Source organism: Ranitomeya imitator, chromosome 3 (genome assembly GCF_032444005.1).
Source record: "Ranitomeya imitator isolate aRanImi1 chromosome 3, aRanImi1.pri, whole genome shotgun sequence".
NCBI lineage: Eukaryota > Metazoa > Chordata > Amphibia > Anura > Dendrobatidae > Ranitomeya > Ranitomeya imitator.
The window spans coordinates 832,623,924-832,637,488 of record NC_091284.1 but is presented as its reverse complement, the minus strand read 5'-3'; the positions used below and the strand labels follow the sequence as shown (position 1 = coordinate 832,637,488).

Here is a 13,565-nt window from a genome sequence, read left to right as displayed (position 1 = left end):
GCGGAGATGTTAAGGTGGATTGAAAAAGTTGTGGTGTGCTCGGTCTCTGAGATCGGTCAAAAACAGCAGGCATGTTCGATTCCATTACAGCTAACAGCGGGCTCTCAGTCAGCGTGACTGGAGCGAGTAAAGAACCTGCATCTCAATGGTTGGCACGGTAACAGAGGAGGAGGAAGAAACAGCAGTTGTTATTGATGGAGTGGCTGATGATTGTAGAGGTCCGCTGGTCCGCATTTTAGCACAGTGGGATTCCCAGAGTAACGCATGCTGATTGCGCATGTGAAGGTTCATACATATAGTAGTCAAATTATTGCCCTTTTTACCTCTACTCAGTTTTTATTTGCAAAGATGGCAGATTATGTGAGTTGGCTTATCCTTTGCAGTGTCAAAAAAGGTCCAGGCTAGGCAACCTTTTCCATACCTGCAAGCTGCAGATTCACAGACGCTGCTGGTCATAGCCACAGTTTTGGCTGAGGATGCATTGCTCATCGTGGCTGCATCACTACATGTCTGTGATGTATGGTGCAACGTAACCTCCTCGTCTTCGTCCTCAGATTACCTACTCAGCTGTATGCCTCTATGTTCACGCCAACTGGGGTCTAGCACCTCATCATTATCATCCTCTGTGTTATCACATTTCTCGCTCTTGGAGTCACCCCCTTCCTCTTCTTGCCCTGACAGAACAGTAGAATCATCATGAGCCTTAGATATCCGAGTCTCCTCAGGATCACCTCCCCCCAGGGGTTAATGACTGATGATGGGGGTCAGGATACTGTTCGGACCCTACTTTGTCCTGCCCCGGATCCAAGCTAAAAAAAATTTTGGACATTGGTGCAGATTTCCTCCTCTTGACTCAGTGAAGCTTTTGAGTACACTTCTGATGACCATTTCATAGAATGTGTGAACAGCTCTTCAGACTCACCCATCTGTGGTACCATACAGTCAGTTGTACGGTTGGAGAGAAGCAAGGGGAATTTGTGTGCCACCTCTATGGACTGTACTAGGTGTGATGTTGTGGTGGAGGAAGAGGAGCTATCCACTCGAGCACATGCTCTTTCTGGGCCTCATCAACTAGGTGTACCGCTGTGCGTCTGCCAAAGAAAGGTAGTGGAGTAGCCTGTCCAGTAACAGAAGTTGTCAGTTGTTTTTGCATAGGACGTGACGTTGGTACACTAGTGCTTTCACAAACATTACCACCTACCCCACGTACACCTTGAACATTAACCCTAATTCTCCATGCATCACAGTCTCGGTTTTTTCTAGTCATGTTGCTCAGATAATGTGGTAGGACAACAAAAAAATAGATTTTAAACTCTGCACCACCTCTGCATACAGCTGAATTTCAGCAACAGTAAATTTCAAGGTGAAATATGGCATGCTGTATCGTGTTAGTCACAGAAGAAAGAATTGTTTGAGTGTGGATGAGGCCTCTATGACAATGAAGATGTGCTACAAATAATTTTAAAGTCAGATGTCCCCTACTGTATGCCGTTAAGAACACAATGTTTTGGTGGCTTCTGGATCAGGCCTCTATAACACACTAGATACTACAAACTATTTGAGAGTGAGGCCTCCTACTGTATGACACTAGGAACAGAAGATTATTTTGTGGCTCCTGGATCAGGCCTCTACAGCTTAATTTCAACCCAACCTAATGACAGTGTGATACAGCGGGTTGTCTAAATTTTTGCAATTGAAAAATTATAATTTTTTAAAAATGTGCCTTAGGTCTGCAGACAGTTTCATATAACCACAGCACTAAATGAAAAGGTGGGATACAGCAAACTGCTTTACATTTAGCTAGTGAAAAAAAAATTAATTAGAATGCTATACTCGTGCATGGAGCACAATAGAAGTAGTGGATAACACTGTAGGACATGTGCCCTGCTCGCTTTGTCTGTGGACTTCAGTAATGGCCCAAAAAAATGTTAGAACGTAAATTTTACAGCCACACTGGACACTAGCTAGCTACACTATCTGACTGATATACAACCGCCTAGCTAACTAGCTAAAATTTTTCTGCTAACAGTGTCAGTGTCAGGAGCAGCCTCCCTGCGCTTCTACAGTCTCAAAATGGCATTAAAACAAGATGTCCGCTCTTTATATGGAGAGGGACCTGTGATTTCAGCAGCCAATGACACAAGCCGTTGTGTCAGGATATTGTGGATGTTTCCTGCGCCCTAATTGGCTAGCTGCAATCTGCTGTCCCGATGTGGATAAGCCATTCCTAATGGAGGTGGATGCCTCATCCGTTGGTGATGGAGCAGTCCTCTATCAAAAGCATGCTTGTGACGCGCTTCCGGGTTAAATGCCGATGTCAGTGATTGACAGCGGCATTTAACTTGTTAATAGCCACAAGTGCGTCTCGGATCCACCTGCGGCTGTTACAGGCACTAGATTGTTTGTCCTGGGTGTGACTCCTTTCCTCTTGTTATATGCGGCTACATACAGTAGTCATTGATATTTTGTCTACAAGTTTTGCAATTGATGAGAAGATTCCAAAAAATGACATTCTACAACATTTTGCAAATTTACTAATTTTAAAAGCAAGAACCTTTGCACTTTTCTTCTTTTCAACTTTACTGTTTAGTGTTCATTGCAGCGGGTTACCGGCCTCCTCTGCTATCTATCAGCGGCGGCCGGTCACCTAGGCAAGCAGTGCAGCACTTGCACGCTCTTTTACTATAGATATATACCACCAAAAAATGTAGTTCCATACACTGAGTAAAAGATTATATAAAGTTTATTGTAAACATACAAAAATAATTCTAAACAAATAAACAAAGAAACAAGAAAGAGGCCCTAGTACAAATCAAGTGAAACCTGAGCAAAAACATCACTGAACATCACCATGGTGTAACTAGTATATCATTGATTGTCATATGAACTACCAATGCATCCTGCATAAATCATAGCATGGTCCACATGCCTATCTAAATTGCTCCTGAAACTAAATGTCACCAGTACCAAAGAGTCCCCTCAGATTGTTATATGAATCAGTGCCGTCACTGAGAGAGACAAAGTAAGTATTGACTGGGGTTGAGCGACTTTTCTTTTTATAGGATCGGGTCGGATTTCACGAAACCCGACTTTTTCAAAAGTCGGGTCGAGTGAAATCGGCCGATCCTATAGAAAAGTCGGGGTCGGGGTCGGCCGAAACACGAAACCCAATGCAGTGCATTGGGTTTCTAATGGTTCCCAGGGTCTGAAGGAGAGGAAACTCTCCTTCAGGCCCTGGGATCCATATTTAAGTGTAAAATAAAGAATCAAAATAAAAAATATTGATTTACTTACCCTCGGACGCGCCCTGGTTCTCACCGGCAGCCTTCCTTCCTAAGAATAAGCGCCTGAAGGACCTTCGATGACGTCGCGGCTTGTGATTGGTCGCGTGAGCGGTCACATGGGCGTCATGCGACCAATCACAAGCCGCGACGTCATCTAAGGTCCTTCAGGCGCTGATTCTTAGGAAGGAAGGCTGCGGGTTAGAACCAGGGCGCGTCCGAGGGTGAGTATATACCTATTAGGAATATACTCACCCTCGGACGCGCCCTCGGACGCTTCCTTCCTAAGAATTAGCACCTGAAGGACCTTAGATGACGTCGCGGCTCGTGATTGGTCGCGTGACGCCCATGTGACCGCTCACGCGACCAATCATAAGCCGCGACGTCATCGAAGGCCCCTCAGGCGCTCATTCTTAGGAAGGAAGGCTGCCGGTGAGAACCAGGGCGCGTATATCAATATTTTTTTATTTTCTTTATTTTACACTTAAATATGAATTCCGATACCGATTCCCGATATCTTAAACATATCGGAACTCGGTATCGGAATTCCGATTCCAGATCAAAAGATCGCCGACCTCATGGCCGACCACGCACACTTCACACTCCGGCAACTAGGGGAGCAAAAGGCACTATGTATTAGGCCACTCCTCACACTGGTAAAACTAGGGGTCGGATAGGAAGTTAGGACAGAACGCAGCCTGGGAGAGTCCAGGGAGGACCTGTCAGGGGTGGGTTCCTGACAGGGGCCTAGCAGAACGAGCAGAAAGCAACGGAACCGCGCCTGCACTACCTTGCGGCGGTATCCTTAGAAAGGGCACGAAGAGACGGATATTGTGGAAAGTGAGAAATGAGATCAAGCACAAAGGAGAGCCAGTAGGAGTCGTGCCCCGAGAACGGCAACTTCCTACTGAGGCGTGTAGCCGGTGACCGGAACACCGAGGAAGTAACTGACTCTATGCCTTACTTCAAATACTGCAGGACAGTTAATTATAGGTTGGCTGTCTACCTTACATCACCTAAGCAGACATAGGGGGCAAGCATGGAGAGGGGCATCTCTAGGGTCCCAGAATAGCTCCGAGCCTTCCCGTCAAACGGGTGCGTCCTATCCAGATAAACTTGGGGGACGGAGAGAGAGAGAGGAAGAGAAAGAAAGAGAATAGAAGTTGTGAGGACTATCCCAAATGCTCAGCAGGGAAGAACTACAACACACAGGCGCTAGTGGTAGGCAACGATTTCCACCTGCAAAGGGAACTCTGGATGTGCCTTCGGACCGGCCGGTCTCAGACAGCCTAGTTAACAGTGCTCTGGATTGAGGATCCCGAAGCCTTCAGTAAAAGGTAAAAAGCCTGCAACCTTGTGTCCTTGTTATTGACTGCGCCTGACACCATCGCCGCCTACACTACTGGGAAGCCCTGGGGACACACTTCACCTGTGGGAAGGTATACCATCCAGCTGCCATTCCATCACCCCAGTGGACCCCAAGCAGCGTCGGTCGACCTGACCGAATACCACAGGTGGCATCACGAAACCTTAGCCGACTTTCATCGCCCCTTTTGTTGGACGCCCCTTAGCAGGGTCACGGACCGGGTCCAGCCACTGTGACAACCCCAGAACTGAGACAGAGAGGACCGGTACCGAGTAACCCGCGGCCCTGCATCTGGGGGCGCTCCATTTATTCTTTTCAAAACATAAGATTGGTGACTTTTTTTGAAGACTTTCACATTGCACAGGCATCACGACCATTTTCAAGGAGTCTAAGTATAAGACAAGCAGCATTTTATTGAAGATTTTGTTTGAGTGACATCTCCTCTACTGTCTGGCTATCTTTTTAAGCTGTCACCGATGGGGCTACAGAGAGGTCGATCTGACCATAAGTAGATCTCAAGTGAATGACTCAGCGAGCGCAGCAATGTAACTGCGGGTGATACATTATACAGGGTGGGCCATTTATATGGATACACCTGGGTGGGCCATTTACAAAGTTGGATCCAAAATGGCCGACATCAAAATGGCCGCCATGGTCACCACCCATCTTAAAAAGTTTTCCCCTCCCATATACTAATGTGCCACAAACAGGAAGTTGATATCGCCAACCATTCCCATTTTAATTAGGTGTATCCGTATACATGGCCCACCCAGGTCTATCCATATGCATGGCCCACCCAGGTCTATCCATATACATGGTCCACCCAGGTCTATCCATATAAATGGTCCACCCTGGTCTATCCATATACATGGCCCACCCAGGTCTATCCATATACATGGTCCACCCAGGTCTATCCATATAAATGGTCCACCCTGGTCTATCCATATACATGGCCCACCCAGGTCTATCCATATAAATGGCCTACCCAAGTCTATCCGTATACATGCGCCACCCTAGTCTATACATATACATGGCCCACCCAGGTCTATCCATATACATGGCCCACCGAGGTCTATCCATAAAAATGGCCCATACAGGTCTATCCGTATAAATGGCCCACCCTGGTCTATCCATATACATGGCCCACCCAGGTCTATCCATATAAATGGCCCACCCAGGTCTATCCATAAAAATGGCCCATACAGGTCTATCCATATACATGGCCCACCCTGGTCTATCCATATACATGCCCCACCCAGGTCTATCCATATAAATGGCCTACCCCAGTCTATCCGTATACATGCGCCACCCTAGTCTATACATATACATGGCCCACCCAGGTCTATCCATATACATGGCCCACCCAGGTCTATCCATAAAAATGGCCCACCCAGGTCTATCCTTATACATGGCCCACCCAGGTCTATCCGTATACATGGCCCACCCAGGTCTATCCGTATACATGGCCCACCCAGGTCTATCCTTATACATGGCCCACCCAGGTCTATCCATATACATGGCCCACCCAGGTCTATCTGTATACATGGCCCACCCAGGTCTATCCGTATACATGGCCCACCCAGGTCTATCCATATAAATGGCCTACCCAGGTCTATCCTTATACATGGCCCACCCAGGTCTATCCGTATACATGGCCCACCCAGGTCTATCCGTATACATGGCCCACCCAGGTCTATCCGTATACATGCGCCACCCAGGTCTATCCATATACATAACCCACCCAGGTCTATCCATATACATGGCCCACCCAGGTCTATCCATATACATAACCCACCCTGGTCTATCCATATAAATGGCCCACCCTGTACATAGAACCAATGAGGAGCAGAGTATAATTTAATCTGCACCATAATATGTGATTTGCACTGGTAAATCATATTTTCATTTAACAATTAAAAGTCATGTTTTATTTTGGATGGTTAAAATGTGATTTTTTTTTTTACCTTTGGGTATTGAATTTAAAACAGGGCAACAATAGCAATGGTCCGAACTGTCATTCAACCCGACACAACCCCTTTAAACCATATTTCTGCTATATTATAGTTGACAAACCCAATTGCTTTGTCCTAGACCCCCAGACACATTTTGAGACCACAGTGGTTTAATGGCCCTAATGTTTTGTTTTATACTTATATTATTCATTATATATATTGGGGTTTTTGCTGGTTGTGTCTGATTTTACCTTTTTATTTTTGCTTTATTTTTTTTATTTTATTTAATTCTTAAAAATGAAAATTAATTTTATTTATATACAATTTATCCCATGGGGAGAACGAAATTGAAGGGAGTTAAAAGTTATATCATATATTTAATTTCAGTATAAAGTTTTCCCAAGGGAAAAATACTCCAACCAGTGACTCCAGCTGATCTGCCAGGACCAAGATTATTGATGGGGAAGCACCCACCAGTTATCTCATTACCAGGCCCAATAGAGACAGTAGCACTGCTCATTAAAGGGGGTTGTCCAGTATCAGTAGTGATGGGCGAGCATGCTCGGATAAGGGGTTATATCGGGGCTAGACGTTCTGTGTCGAGGATGTAAGTTCCCTAATCTGCCGATTGATTGGGGTCCCAGCGGTCAGATACCCATGATCAATAAGTTGTCATCTTATCTTTCTATAGGTAATAACTTGTTTCAAAAGGACCAGCTCTTTAAAGGGGTGTAGAGGAAACAAGAAGTTATTACCTACTAATTTTATGGTGGTCCAATCAATAAAACCTAGAATGGCTCGGTGATTCTCCATGGAACTGCTAACGACAGCCAAGTAGAGAACTCGGCCATCTTGGCAGTCCTGTAAATAATGAATGGAGTGGCAGCCGAAAGAGTTTGGCAATTGGTGGGAGTCTCATCAGACAGGGTCGGTAACTTCATCTTACCCCAGGGCCCCTTAAATACAGATCCATATTTTTTTCTTTGCTCATTGTTTTACATGAAGGAACCGCAGCTCCGCAGAAGGAATTTCCACTGTTGACGAAACACCAAAAATGCTAATTTTTCAGATCCACTCATCTATTTCAAACACACGCAACTACAAGATCAATATTACCTTTAGTAAAATCTAAGAGAAAACTAAAGAAAAATCAGGATCGAGGTAAAACACAGTCATTTCAGGAATAAGTTGGAATAACAAGATTCTCGTGGGTCCTCCTCACTACGTGAAGACAATTTTCCTCCTGAGGAGGTTTCCGATGGTGTTTTTGATCTCCTCAGTCCTGAAACAGTAGATGATGGGGTTGGCTATATGGGGAAAATAAGAGTAAAGGCAAAGAATCAGGAGATTGATATCAGGGTGTAAAATGAGTTTGACATAATTGGCGATGTAGATGAAAACCCGCGGGATGAAGTAGAGGCTGATGACCACCAAGTGCGTGGTGCACGTGTAGAAGACCTTCTGCCAGTTACTGGAAGAGCCGGAAAAGTAGATCATTTTGATGATGATGATGTAAGACAACAGAATGGTAGCCAATGGGATAAGGAGGATGTTCATGGCTACAATCAAAAGGATCTGTCTTGTGCTATTGACATCTCCGTAGGCCGAACGCATGAGAGTCGAACTGGAACAAAAACAGTTGTAGATTTTGGTCTGTTTGGGGAACGGAAGTTGTGAAATTAATGTGGGATTCACAATGACTGAGATGGCGGCTAAGAGCCAGCTGACACTACAACTCACAACGGTGACTCTATGGGTGATTATCGAAGAGTATCTTAATGGCTTACAGATAGCCACACAGCGGTCTCCACCCATCAGTGTGAGAATGAACCCATCCAAGATGCCCAACCAATGGATGAGGAACATCTGCAAGAAACATTCAAGGAGAGACATTCTTCCAGCATCAAACCAATACTTGGCAATGAATTTTGGCAAGGTGATGGTGTTAAAGAGCAGGTCAGACAGGGCCAGGTTGGCAATCAAGATGTACATGGGTTGTTGTAGATGATGGCTTCCAAATATCAGAAGGATGACGGCACCATTAGCTACAAGTGATGCATTATATATGATAAGCATGATGAAAGAAATTGCAAGGTTATATTTCTCTGGGACTTCTGAAAACCCAACTAGTTCAAAGTAAACTTTTTGGGAATAATTTGCCATTTGAACATACCTGAAAAAAAAAAAAGTAAGAAAAACATGGAATGTTCATAAAGAAATGTGTGAGGAACAAGAGAAGACAATGCAACACATAAATCACAATACATGAGATCTCTAGGTTTGGAACCTCACCAATTCCTAAATCAAAGGAATCGTGGTCACTCGTGGTGCACCAAAGCTATCATTGTGGTCTCATGTTAAAGGAGCCCCGATGGGTCACTTCGGGTACAAGTGAGAATCATGAAGACTTCAATTTTAAGATACACTACTCAGCTTTATGTTGGACTCAAAGCGTGAACACCTACTGTATGTATGATAAGGGTGAGACTTGTAGATCTGTGGGGCTGAGGTGTCGGCATTAACAGGGATATTTTTAAACTACTGTGTAATTCAATCAGTATGTTTTGTAACAATAAGGTTGTGAAGGTCTTGAGACAGCTCACTGGTTTTACCCATCATGAGATGTTTCTTGTGTGGAACCTTGGTAATGAAACACGTTTTTATTGGCCTTCAAATGAACCAGCTGATATTATTTGTCACTAAGCGGCCGGGTTGCTTTCTAATACTGATAAACCTCAGCCGGTGTCAAGACTTTTTAGGTCCTTTTGCTCCTCTCTTTCTTTACGTGTTCAAAACTTTTTCCCTGTGTCATTTCTCATTATTACATATAATTTATGGACATATATGGTGCTTTCTTTGCCTGTGTGGATTGGATGGGTTGTTCCCGACATCTGGGGAAAATTGCATGTCAATAGCAGCTTTAGAAATAGATTTACTTAAAATGTTGGTGATGCGTTCAATATTTATTTCACCTACTGTATGTATGCTGAGGGTGAGATCTGTAGATCTGTGAGGCTGGGTTGCCTGAATTTTGAAAGCCATTGACTGCATATTGGGGACAGGGCATTGCATCAGACCCTAAGCACTTAATCATCAGGATGGACTTTCTGCATGGCATGGACCAAAGTTGTCAAGAGCATTATTGTGGCTAGTGATAGTGGTACATAAGCCTAAAGAAATGTGGACTTGTGCTTGGACTGTGCTATCAATGGGCTGCATTCTGTGCTAAGAACAAGTGTAGGCACCATGCAAGCTACAAAGTATAAGTGTCCAGAGGTCCGGTGGATTCTGGAAAAAGTTATCAGCTTGCTACGTCTGTCCAGCGGATCTGTGCCCATAAAATGAGAGTGCAACCCCAAATGTTATACCTTCATAGCAATCATAACCACAAAGTGTGCACCACTCCAGGAGATGACAACCACCAAGTGTCTGTGTCTCCTGTGATAACTGTTTGTCTTGTTTGTATTAAAAAGTGTCTGAACATTCTTACGAGAAACAGAACATTCCATCCTCATGTGTAATCGTCAATTACTTGTCTTTTCAGGATGAAATCTGGACATGAGTGCAGATCATGCAATAGATGGCACCTGCAGTCCTATGTAACACCACAGATAACAGTGATAACTCTCTGAGTGCAGATCATGCACTAGATGGCACCTGCAGTCCTATGTAACACCACAGATAACAGTGATAACTCTCTGAGTGCAGATCATGCACTAGATGGCACCTGCAGTCCTATGTAACACCACTGATAACACAGTGATAACTCTCTGAGCACAGAAAATGTAGCAGATGTCAGCTGCAGTCCTATGTAACACCATAAATAACACAGTGATAAGTCTCTGAGTACAGATAATGTAGTAGATGCCACTTGCAGTCCTATGTAACACCACAGATAGCACAGTGATAACTCTCTGAGTACAGATAATGTAGTAGATGTCACCTGCAGTCCCATGTAATCACACAGATAACACAGTGATAGCTCTCTGAGTACAGATAATGTAGTAGATGTCACTTGCAGTCCTATGTAACACCACAGATAGCACAGTGATAACTCTCTGAGTACAGATAATGTAGTAGATGTCACCTGCAGTCCCATGTAATCACACAGATAACACAGTGATAGCTCTCTGAGTACAGATAATGTAGTAGATGTCACCTGCAGTCCTATGTAACACCACAGATAACACAGTGATATCTCTCTGAGTACAGATAATGTAGTAGATGCCACCTGCAGTCCTATGTAACACCGCAGATAACACGGTGACAACTCTCTAAGTACAGATAATGTAGTAGATGTCACCTGCAGTCCTATGTAACACCACAGATAACACAGTGATAGCTCTCTGAGTACAGATAATGTAGTAGATGTCACCTGCAGTCCTATGTAACACCACAGATAACACAGTGATAACTCTCTGAGTACAGATAATGTAGTAGATGCCACCTGCAGTCCTATGTAACACCGCAGATAACACGGTGACAACTCTCTAAGTACAGATAATGTAGTAGATGTCACCTGCAGTCCTATGTAACACCACAGATAACACAGTGATATCTCTCTAAGTAGAGATAATGTAGTAGATGTCACCTGCAGTCCTATGTAACACCACAGATAACACAGTGATATCTCTCTAAGTACAGATAATGTAGTAGAGGTCACCTGCAGTCCTATGTAACACCACAGATAGCACAGTGATAACTCTCTGAGCACAGATAATGTAGTAGATGTAATCTGCAGTCCTATGTAATATCACAGATAACACAGTGATCACTCTCTGAGTACAGATAATATAGTAGATGTTACCTGCAGTCCTATGTAATACCACAGATAACACAGTGATAACTCTCTGAGTACAGATAATGTAGTAGATGTCACCTGCAGTCCTATGTAACACCACAGATAACACAGTGATGTCTCTGAGTACAGGTAATGTAGTAGATGTCACCTGCAGTCCTATGTAACACCACAGATAACACAGTGATATCTCTCTAAGTACAGATAATGTAGTAGATGTCACCTGCAGTCCTATGTAACACCACAGATAACAGTGATAACACTCTGAGTGCAGATCATGCAATAGATGGCACCTGCAGTCCTATGTAACACCACAGATAACAGTGATAACTCTCTGAGTGCAGATCATGCACTAGATGGCACCTGCAGTCCTATGTAACACCACTGATAACACAGTGATAACTCTCTGAGCACAGAAAATGTAGCAGATGTCAGCTGCAGTCCTATGTAACACCATAAATAACACAGTGATAAGTCTCTGAGTACAGATAATGTAGTAGATGCCACTTGCAGTCCTATGTAACACCACAGATAGCACAGTGATAACTCTCTGAGTACAGATAATGTAGTAGATGTCACCTGCAGTCCCATGTAATCACACAGATAACACAGTGATAACTCTCTGAGTACAGATAATGCACTAGATGGCACCTGCAGTCCTATGTAACACCACTGATAACACAGTGATAACTCTCTGAGCACAGAAAATGTAGCAGATGTCAGCTGCAGTCCTATGTAACACCATAAATAACACAGTGATAAGTCTCTGAGTACAGATAATGTAGTAGATGTCACTTGCAGTCCTATGTAACACCACAGATAGCACAGTGATAACTCTCTGAGTACAGATAATGTAGTAGGTGCCACCTGCAGTCCTATGTAACACCACAGATAACACAGTGATAGCTCTCTGAGTACAGATAATGTAGTAGATGTCACCTGCAGTCCTATGTAACACCACAGATAACACAGTGATAACTCTCTGAGTACAGATAATGTAGTAGATGCCACCTGCAGTCCTATGTAACACCGCAGATAACACGGTGATAACTCTCTAAGTACAGATAATGTAGTAGATGTCACCTGCAGTCCTATGTAACACCACAGATAACACAGTGATATCTCTCTAAGTACAGATAATGTAGTAGATGTCACCTGCAGTCCTATGTAACACCACAGATAACACAGTGATATCTCTCTAAGTACAGATAATGTAGTAGAGGTCACCTGCAGTCCTATGTAACACCACAGATAGCACAGTGATAACTCTCTGAGTACAGATAATGTAGTAGATGTCACCTGCAGTCCTATGTAACACCACAGATAACACAGTGATGTCTCTGAGTACAGGTAATGTAGTAGATGTCACCTGCAGTCCTATGTAACACCACAGATAACACAGTGATATCTCTCTAAGTACAGATAATGTAGTAGATGTCACCTGCAGTCCTATGTAACACCACAGATAACACAGTGATAACTCTGAGTACAGATAATGTAGTAGAGGTCACCTGCAGTCCTATGTAACACCACAGATAGCACAGTGATAACTCTCTGGGTACAGATAATGTAGTAGATGTCACCTGCAGTCCTATGTAACACCACAGATAACACAGTGATAACTCTCTGAGTAAAGATAATGTAGTAGATGTCACCTGCAGTCCTATGTAACACCACTGATAACACAGTGATAACTCTCTGAGTGCAGATCATGCAGTAGATGGCACCTGCAGTCCTATGTAACACCACTGATAACACAGTGATAACTCTCTGAGCACAGAAAATGTAGCAGATGTCAGCTGCAGTCCTATGTAACACCATAAATAACACAGTGATAAGTCTCTGAGTACAGATAATGTAGTAGATGTCACTTGCAGTCCTATGTAACACCACAGATAGCACAGTGATAACTCTCTGAGTACAGATAATGTAGTAGATGTCACCTGCAGTCCCATGTAATCACACAGATAACACAGTGATAACTCTCTGAGAACAGATAATGTAGTAGATTTCACCCGCAGTCCTATGTAACACCACAGATAACACAGTGATATCTCTCTGAGTACAGATAATGTAGTAGATGCCACCTGCAGTCCTATGTAACACCACAGATAACACGGTGATAACTCTCTAAGTACAGATAATGTAGTAGATGTCACCTGCAGTCC

The 13,565-nt window shown here is 43.8% G+C and overlaps 1 protein-coding gene across 1 annotated transcript; it reads right to left on the bottom strand.

Annotated features, from left to right (window-relative positions):
- Positions 1–7,820: 7,820 nt before the first annotated feature.
- Positions 7,821–8,762, bottom strand: LOC138671833 (olfactory receptor 2AT4-like). The gene has a single exon (XM_069759966.1). It carries the CDS (start codon positions 8,760–8,762, stop codon positions 7,821–7,823), a length of 942 nt encoding a protein of 313 aa, XP_069616067.1.
- Positions 8,763–13,565: the final 4,803 nt, after the last annotated feature.

Bases quoted from the DNA above. Each gene is read 5' to 3' on its own strand.
- LOC138671833 (XM_069759966.1), bottom strand. From the start codon at position 8,762: ATGGCAAATTATTCCCAAAAAGTTTACTTTGAACTAGTTGGGTTTTCA.